The 9,214-nt window shown below is 34.0% G+C and overlaps 2 protein-coding genes across 2 annotated transcripts; one reads left to right on the top strand and one right to left on the bottom strand.

Moving 5' to 3' along the window:
• Positions 1-1,546: 1,546 nt before the first annotated feature.
• LOC133184109 (uncharacterized) lies at positions 1,547-2,630 on the bottom strand. The gene is made up of 2 exons (XM_061318962.1): positions 2,172-2,630; positions 1,547-2,054 (listed from the first exon to the last, which is right to left on the bottom strand). The coding sequence occupies exons 1-2, from the start codon at positions 2,569-2,571 to the stop codon at positions 1,834-1,836; spliced, it is 621 nt and encodes a 206-aa protein (XP_061174946.1). The 5' UTR covers positions 2,572-2,630; the 3' UTR covers positions 1,547-1,833.
• Positions 2,631-2,693: 63 nt separating this feature from the next.
• LOC133184110 (Golgi apparatus membrane protein TVP23 homolog A-like) lies at positions 2,694-7,522 on the top strand. The gene is made up of 6 exons (XM_061318964.1): positions 2,694-2,867; positions 3,488-3,642; positions 5,186-5,268; positions 6,175-6,300; positions 6,818-6,946; positions 7,237-7,522. Exons 1-6 carry the CDS (start codon positions 2,800-2,802, stop codon positions 7,273-7,275), a joined length of 600 nt encoding a protein of 199 aa, XP_061174948.1. The 5' UTR covers positions 2,694-2,799; the 3' UTR covers positions 7,276-7,522.
• The last annotated feature ends 1,692 nt before the right edge of the window (positions 7,523-9,214 follow it).

The raw sequence follows: 9,214 nt of genomic DNA, 5'->3' as shown, positions 1-9,214 counted from the left end.
GTACTTCTATTTATTAGCAACACAGGCCTGTAGAAAACAATTTCAGTTTGGGAGGCACAACCAAACATTTTCAGTTGGGGGGGGGGGGGGGGGATTAATTAGCATATATTCCTTGACAAGCCAAAAAAAACCCCCAAAAACAAAAACAAGATGTGTTTGTGAAACACTCATGCCCCGTATGGCCTCATGGCGAAGGTTAAAGTTTCTCAAATGCATGTCAATCTCCAAGGTGAAAGTTAAGAGATCAAAACTATTTGTACCCTAAGAAAGGTCTTGCCAGGAAGAATAAACAGGTGAAATATGAAAGCCCTAGCACCAACCATTCATAAGTAATGGCCAAGGTTAAAGTATTTCAAAAGTAGGTCAAACTCCAAGTACTAGGTCAAAGGGTCAAAAATAATTTGTGGCCACGGGAAAGCCTTGTCACAAGGAATACACCTGTGAAAAATAAAAACCACAGCACCAAGTTGCCACCAACCATACTTTTCAAAAGTAGGTCAAACTCAAGGTCAAAGGGTCAAATTTGTTGGTACCCAAGGAAAGATCTTGTCACAAAGTCTAAGAACACACATGTGAAATATGAAAGCCCTAGCACTAACTGTTAAAAAGTAATGGCCAAGGTTAAAAATTTTCAAAAGTAGGTCAAACTCAAAGGTTAAAAGGTCAAATTGTTGGTTCACAAGGGAAGAATGCATCTATGAAATACGAAAGCCCTAGTACTAACCTTTGTGGCCAACATTAAAGTTTTTCATAAGTAGATCAAACTTCAACATCAAAAGTTACATGTACCCAAAGGAAGTACTTAAGAAATACACATATGTAACATGAAAGCCCTAGCTCCAAGCATTCAAAACTTATGGCCAATGTAAATTTTTTCAAAAGTAGGTCAAACTCCAAGGTCAAGGTCAAAAGTATTTGTACTCAAGGAAAGGTCTAATCACAAGGAATACACATATGAAGGATGAAAGCCCAAGCTTCAACTGCTCAAAAGTTATAGCCAAGGTTAAAGTTTGGTATAATTTTGCAAAAGTTGGCCAAATGCCAAGGTCAAGAGATCAAATATGTTGGTACCCAAAGAAAGGTCTTGTCACAAGGAATACATATGTGAAATCCATAGCTCCAACCAGTCAAATGTTGTGAGCAAGGTTGGAGTTTTTGTGGACAAACAGATTAAAAGACAGAGAGATGGACAGATAAAAAACTATATGCCCCTTATCTTCGATTACGGGGGCATAAAAACAAAACATCACACATTACTGAGGTGGCACAAGCATAAAGAGCTATAGTTACTAGACCATGTACATATTGCAAAATTATTGGGGGGCACAGCCCCCCAATAAAAATAATTTGATGCTGTTGACAATGATCCTGGTCACGGCACCAAATTTATATCAGAAAAGTATGGCTAGACCGGGAATCAAACCTGGAACCTCTGCATTACTAGTCAGCAGCTCTACTGACAGAGCTACCTGATATCAAAGGCCCAAACCATTATAATTAAAAAGATACATACACACACACATTTCATATAATGAATGTATTTGCTAATTAAGATTTTTTATTAAAAAGAATGCTATTTTGTGATATTAGTCTAGTACATGTTGAGCAATATAAAAAATCCATCTCTCAAAGTTGTATTACTTGATGATATTATGTGACAGTGAATTAGAGGAGAAAGCTCTTCTTCACTAAATTTATTTTTTGTTCAAATGAGAACAAATTTTAAACTTGGTTCACACCTAATAATCCACCAATTGTAAATTCTGTCAAGGAATTTTAGAATCTTAAAATACATTTTCACTGATGATTCCTTTTTATGTATTTGCCCCATAGTCACTGTTCTTTCTTTGGGTTGTACAGATGCCAGAGAAAAGAGAAGCGTTCCTCATATTTGTGAAGCACTTTAGGTTCAGAAGTCACTAACAGATTTTCCTGGTTACCTGTTATTGCCTGTCTTGTCCAATTAAAAGAACCATTCAGAAGTTTCTTGTTGTCTATGATCACAAATTTGTGATGCATAAAAAATGAAGAATCATCAGTCCTGACAGCTATGCCTAAAAAAAGCAAACCCGAGTTCATGAAAAGGGACAAACGCATAACATGATAGTTATTTATGTCTCTGGTAAGACATACCATATCAAACTTGGGTCGTTTATAAATGGAATACATGCCTTGGCTGCGGAGTTTCCAGATCTGTGAGCCTGGGATGTCTACCTGTTCACAATCTGTGATAACCCTTACACAAACTCCCCTCTCCGCCGCCTGGATCAACAGGTCGGCTAAGTCAGTGCATGTTATAACAAACACACAGACGTCCAAACTATGCACTGCTTCATGTAGATATCTGAATAGCTTACTTAGCGAGTTTTCTTCGTGACTGTAAGAACAACTTTCACTATCACATTCTGATGTGAAATGCTTAATGCATGCAACCTTTTTATCTGGAAAGAACAGTACTTCTGTATTTTTTTCCTTTCCTCTTACACTTCTCGTAAAGCGGTATTTATAAAATTGGTAAACTATCTCAGATATTACACAAATGCTTGCAAAAATTCCCAAAGTCCGCCACATCGTGTGAATACATTGATGCTGGTTAATTCGCGCCAAGGTAATGTCTAATTCACGTGCCCTAGTTTTACCAAGCTCCTACAGTAAACTGAAAGTGAAAGTTGCACGTCACGAAGCCTGTAAACAGTAGAGTAGCTTCAGTTAGTCGTGTATGATGATGTAGTTTTGACAAATAATCTATATTTATTAACTTATTTATTCTTCGATGTATAGTGGATTTGATTCAGCAAAATGGACGCATCTGATGTAACTCTTAATTTTGGAGAAGAGGACGAAATTGACAGACAGAAAAAACTCAAGTTAGTTGATACACAGGAGTCGGCGATTTTAGCAATAAACGTGACATATTAAGGTTAAAATAAGCAAATCCACAGTCTCGAGCTCGAAAATCCTAACTTAAATCTTTGCTTAGAAAAATTCTAGTGTAGAACTTCGCTCATAAAATCCTAGCCTAGAGCTTCGCTCACAAATCCTTGCCTAAGCTAGGATTTTGCTTATTTTGACTTCATTTCACGTTTACTAATAAATTTACCGATTCCTAAGGTTGATATTTGAAAGTCTGTCTACTTTATTTCAGTCCTCAATGCTATTTGAATTTTATATAAAGTGTTATATGAACCTATTCGATTTTATAAACATGATAAAATCAAATTATTTGTGGAATATTATCCTTGAAAATTTTGTAGGCATGTTAAGAGTTGTTGGGCCATTAAAAACTGTATATTCCATGAGCAATATGTCTGAATTACTTTGTTTGATTACAGTGTAAATACTATTTTAGTTTTTAAAAATATTAATTAGTTTATTTATCCAACCTGTAAAATAATGGGAGATTTTTAAGTGATTGACTACATCAGACATTATTCATGCATTTAAAAAAAAGGTGTTGAAGAAATTGTAATATAATTATATTTTGCAGACACCCTGTTGCAGTGTTTTGCCATTTAGTGTTCCGAGTTTTAGCAGTCTTAATGTTTATTTTATGTGGATGGTTTAGTACAAGTTTTATCACAAACTTCATTCTGATAGTCATTCTGCTGTCAATGGACTTCTGGACAGTTAAAAATATATCAGGTAATAGTTTAAAAAGAAAGTGAAATCCTGAAGTATCAGTATATATGTGTTGAACCCAACTAATTCAACTTAGAAATCATAATTTTTAATTAATACTTTTTTTATTCCAGCTACTGTTGTACATTTTACTGATCAGATCACCTATTCGGAATTGATTCATGCGAAATTGTACCCAATTTATTTATTTCAACATATTTTTGAAATGCTGCTCATTTTTCTTTCTGAATGATTTAATTTATTTCTACGACTATAAAATTTATTTTTTAAAACCCTGAACATTCCTACACCTGATATACATATTGTATATGTAGTAAATATCAAATTGTACACATGGTAGATATCAACTAATGTCAATGAATGAAGCTATGAAACATGGTTCACTACTGTAGATCACAAAATTTTCGTGACACCTTATTTTCTTGTGAAAGTTATTTTGCTATTTATAAGTGAGACAATTTTTTCATGACTTTTGGTTACTGCTGTACATAACCTTTAATTTTTAAATAATTAAAAGCACGAATGAAATTTTCACAAGCAAATGATCTCACGTAATTACGGGAAAATAAAGTTCTCATGAATAAAAAGTGATTTACAGTTTATAGTCCCCGTCCAGACAAGAACATGTGCACTAGTCTATTCTGAGAGCGAAATATGTTACTGTTAGTTGTTCAATGATTACATTGTATTGTGTAAAATTTACAAAATCAAAAAAGATTTTAATGCAATTTGTAATACATGTAGCAGTGTATTATACCAGACGTACTAAATTCAAATATGTCCATATGTACTGAAGTTGTCACTTTGTCTTAACTCGTGATCATTATTTGAAGATTCATTACTTAGGTTATTTGCAATATATTGGCTCCAAATTGTGATATCTTAATTTTAATGCTGTGTTACATTTGTCCCCTGCTTTCACGAAAGTGAGGGGACATTAAATCTCATTCATCTGTCAGTCTGTCCGTCTGTCACAAAAACTTAACCTTGGTCATAACTTTTGAATGAGAAGAGATAGGGCTTTCATATTTCACATGTAGTTTGACCTACTTTTCAAAAATTTTAACATCATTTTAAATTGGTCAAAACTTTTGAAAGAGAAAAGATAAAGCTTTCATATTACACATGTATATTACCTGTGACAAGACCTTTCTAAATATTCTATGAATTTTGACCCTGTAACCTTGACCTTGAAGTTTGACCTACTTTTCAAAAATGTTATTTTTCCAGAGTTATAACTATTGATTGAGAAGAGATAGGGCTTTCATATTTGACATGTGCATTACCCGTAACAAGATGTTTCCGAGCATTCTATGATTTTAGACCCCTTGATCTTGACCTTCATGTTTGACCTAATTTTCAAAAAAATTAATTTTGGTGATTACTTTTGAATGACATATGAAAGGCCTTCGTATTTGACACAATATGCCATAAATAATGGCTTCTCACCCACTAAGACACTGAAAGCGGGGGATCACAATTCTTTGAATTTGCTTGTTCCATTTATCTGTAAGTAGATTCTCATTATGAAATGAAAAATTTGTAGGTAGATTGTTGGTGGGATTACGCTGGTGGAACTACGTAGACGATGATGGAGTTAGTCACTGGGTGTACGAGTCTAGATCAAAGGTCAGCTTAATACTATTTAAAATTATTATAAATGGTTCATTTTCATTAGAAAAAAAATCATCAATATATATTTTGATTTGAGTATCTAGATTTCTAGTTAAAGAATAAAAGATTATTTCCTTAATAAGTTTGTCTAATATCATGTTATGTCTATAGAGCAAATCACATACTGTAGGGGAAAGATTGCGTGAGCTTATGCTTGGTAAAATGTCTGTCATTATCCTTTTGCTAACTTGTGAGTGCATACAAATTCCAAAGATGCTGTGCCTAAGAAACTTGTGATACTTGGTGACTATAAAGGCCTATGGGCCTCTTGTTTTGGTTAGTGTTGACATTTGAAAACCATATTCACTATTAAGACTTGACACACTAGGCTACTCTGTGATACATCACTCTGTAATATCATCAGTATGTGATTTCATATATTGGTGATTATCATGAATGAGCACACTGTAGACAGCATATAAGGTGCTAAAATCTGGCTAAAACAAGCACACAAATGGTATAATAATTAGAAATCACTATTTTTTTTGGGGGGGGGGGGGTAATTTTTGTTGTTTTTGAGTATGAAGAGACCCACAAATTCATGTCCACCACAAAATGTAAAATGTAAGATAAATAAACACCTAACAATTCCACAAAATCAAATCCCCATGAACACATAATTTTTCCTCAGACCACAAAAATTTGACCCCATGAAAATAACTGATTTTACAGTATGCTGCTTCTTAATTTCTGTATCATTTTAATGAGGACTGAAATGTTGTTACTTTATGAACCCCCCTCCTCCCCCCCCCAAAAAAATGAACCTACATGTAAGTGTACTTTCCCTAATGTCTTTAAATTGTGTCAAGTACAACCGTGCAGAGCTACAGTTCCACAAAGGATTTCTGATTATTTTTTCAGAGTCAAAATAAGGTCAAAGTGTCTGCAGCAGAAGCAAGAATATTCTGGTTGTCTCTTATAATCTGTCAGCTCATCTGGATTGTTTTTGTATTTGGAAGCATATTTGGATTAAATTTAAAGTGGTTTGTAAGTACATGTATTGGAACCATATTTGGTTTAAATTCAAAAAAGGTTTGTAAGTATATGTTAAGCATGAAAAGTATACATTTTACAGTGCATTTAGAGTGCTATTTATTTCAAACAAGATATTGCTGTATTAATTTGAATTGATAAATTTATGGGAATTTATTTTTCATGAAAAATCCCATATGAAAAATCACCCTACTGTAAACATACTCTTTTCCCACGTGACTATAATTCTGTGAAATCAAAATTTCTGTTCAATCCGCGGTTAGAAAATTATACAGATTTTCTTTAGATTTCTATTGTATGTTTAAATGCCTTTTAACATGTTTTAATCACTCGACAAATTTCTGCAGAAAATATGAGATCACGTATGTAAATTAAAACGTAAATTAATCCACACAGAAAAAGGTACGCCTACAGTATTTTCATTTTAGAAAGTAGAAACTAGACATAATTATTCAAAGGGGCAAATTTTAAATAGAAAATACTAAATCCCCGTCTCATGTGTTCTTAACAGATGGTGGCTTTGGTTGGTGTAATAATGAATGGAGCCAATCTGTATGGCTATATCAGGTGTAAATATGGATCCAAGACAAAACTTTCATCAGTTGCCACCGGATTTTTAGGGCAGCAGATCTGGTCTAAGGTAATTAATGATATTATATACACTCTGTCATTTTTATTTTGATGGGAATGGGTCAGCATTTCCTTTTATATAAGGATGATATTACTAGTTTCCTAAAAAGCATTTGGATTTTTCCATTAAATACATTAATAAATTACATACATTTAAGTAATGTATTCAGTCAAGACCCTGGGGAATTGTTCTTTTTTACAACACTGATTATTTATAGCATGAATGATTTCTGAACTTCATTTTCATGAAAATTCATTTAAGATTTGCCTCTCAAAAATGATTTTTATCTTAATTTTTAGATGACACGACAAACAGAGGATCAGGAGCTGCAGAAGTAGAGTTATTTTCTAATTAAATCCACTGCTTGTTTATTATGACTCTGTATATAAATGTAACTTGTATGTATATTTGTTAATTGTAAAATATATGTACATGTAACTAATATAGCTGTTAACTATTCTCAGAGGGTAAACACTATGGTTAGGATGTATTCTGTGTGTATGTACAAGTTAAACATTCAGTAGTCTTATTTTACAGTATTAAATATGTAATGATTGTGTATAATGAAATGCTGTATTTACTGTGCTTTAGTTGTCTTGATTCAATACCTTTTAGATACAGGACACAACATCCATGTTAAACTTATACTCTGTCAAAATCAACATGACATTAAAATTATTCAGCTAAGTTTATGGTCAATAAATTCCTTTCCTGGTATAAGATAAGAATAGCTTATTAAGTGGTAAGGTGTCCATTTCAAAATGTTCCTCTTAATTCCTACAGTTTTGGCTCAATTTTAATGAAATTTGGCATACACTTAAGACTAATTTACAATTCATAATTCTCTTTATCACATTTTGATGAGTGGTTTTGCTGTGGTTACTAGACCACTCCTCCTACAGTTAATTTGTTTTGCTTGCAACCAAGATCTAAATTAAATGTTTTATATTGGAGTGTCATTTATCCAAATGCCAATAATCTGGACATCAATTATCACCTTTTGGACGAATTTTGTGGGGAACAGAATTTATATTTACAAATTCTAAAAAAAAAAGTACAGCTGTATGTTTCAGTAATCCGGATTCTACGACTTGCAAGGGAACAAAACGTCCAGATTAAATAGACTAGACTGTATGTAGGTTTGTCTTAGTTGTATGCCAAGGTTTATTGAAATTGGACCAAAACGCTAAAGAAGTAGCATTGCGTAAAATGACACACAAGAAGATTTTTAAAGATTTTTCCTTTGTATCTCGATGTAAAAATTGGATTCCCTAATGTGGCCCCACCCTACCCCCAGGGGATCATGATTTGAATTATTTAGAATCTACACTATTCCAGGATGCTTCCATAAAGTTTCAGCTTTTCTGGCCCAGTGGTTCTTGAGAAGAAGATTTTTAAAGATATTTTCTATATATTTCAATGTAAAACTTGGATTCCCTATTGTGCCCACCCCTACCCCCCGGGGTCATGATTTGAACAATTTAGAATCTTCACTACCCTAGAATGCTTTGATCCACATAAGTTTCAGCTTTTCTAGCCCAGTGGTTCTTGAGAAGAAGATTTTTAAAGATATTTTCTATATATTTCAATGTAAAACTTGGATTCCCTATTGTGCCCACCACTACCCTCGGGGTCATGATTTGAACAATTTAGAATCTTCACTACCGTAGATGGTTCCACATAAGTTTCAGCTTTTCTAGCCCATGCAGTGGTTCTTGAGAAGAAGATTTTTAAAGATATTTTCTATATATTTCAAGGTAAAGCTTGGATTACCTATTGTGGCCCTGCCCTACCCCTGGGTGGTAATGATTTGAACAATTTAGAATCTTCACTATCCCAGGATGCTTCCACATAAGTTTCAGCTTTTCTGGTCCAGTGGTTTTTAAGAAGATTTTTTAATGACCCCACCCTATTTTTGTCTTTTCTTGATTATCTCCCCTTGGAAGGGGGCTTGGCCCTTTCTTTTAACAATTTAAACTTCCCTTCACACAAAGAGTTTTGTACCAATTTTGGTTAAAATTGGCCCAGTGGTTCTTGAGAAGTTGAAAATGTGAAAAGTTCACAGACGGACAGACAACGGGTGATCAGAAAAGCTCACTTGAGCTTTCAGCTCAGGTGAACTTAAAATGATTGAAATATTTGGTGAAACCCAGGAGCTTCCGGAGGCTTTGCCCCCTGGGCCCCCACCAGGGCTTTGTCCTGGACCCTCTGGGAGTCTCATGGCGGCCCCCACACTCCTTATTGTTCTCTGCGTACACTTCACTTTTATTCTGGCTA

The sequence above is a fragment of the Saccostrea echinata genome, unplaced genomic scaffold, assembly GCF_033153115.1.
Source record: "Saccostrea echinata isolate AGI-Se365-2 ecotype Australia unplaced genomic scaffold, CSIRO_AGI_Sech_v1 ptg000010l, whole genome shotgun sequence".
Lineage (NCBI taxonomy): Eukaryota > Metazoa > Mollusca > Bivalvia > Ostreida > Ostreidae > Saccostrea > Saccostrea echinata.
Note: the sequence above shows the minus strand (reverse complement) of the source record. Positions and strands in the feature narration are given on the sequence as shown.

Bases quoted from the DNA above. Each gene is read 5' to 3' on its own strand.
- LOC133184110 (XM_061318964.1), top strand. From the start codon at position 2,800: ATGGACGCATCTGATGTAACTCTTAATTTTGGAGAAGAGGACGAAATT. The intron at 2,868-3,487 runs GTTAGTTGATAC...TATATTTTGCAG, and splicing joins GACAGACAGAAAAAACTCAA to ACACCCTGTTGCAGTGTTTT. The intron at 5,269-6,174 runs GTCAGCTTAATA...TTATTTTTTCAG, and splicing joins TGTACGAGTCTAGATCAAAG to AGTCAAAATAAGGTCAAAGT.
- LOC133184109 (XM_061318962.1), bottom strand. From the start codon at position 2,571: ATGTGGCGGACTTTGGGAATTTTTGCAAGCATTTGTGTAATATCTGAG. The intron at 2,055-2,171 runs GCATGTATTCCA...TGCTTTTTTTAG, and splicing joins CTGGAAACTCCGCAGCCAAG to GCATAGCTGTCAGGACTGAT.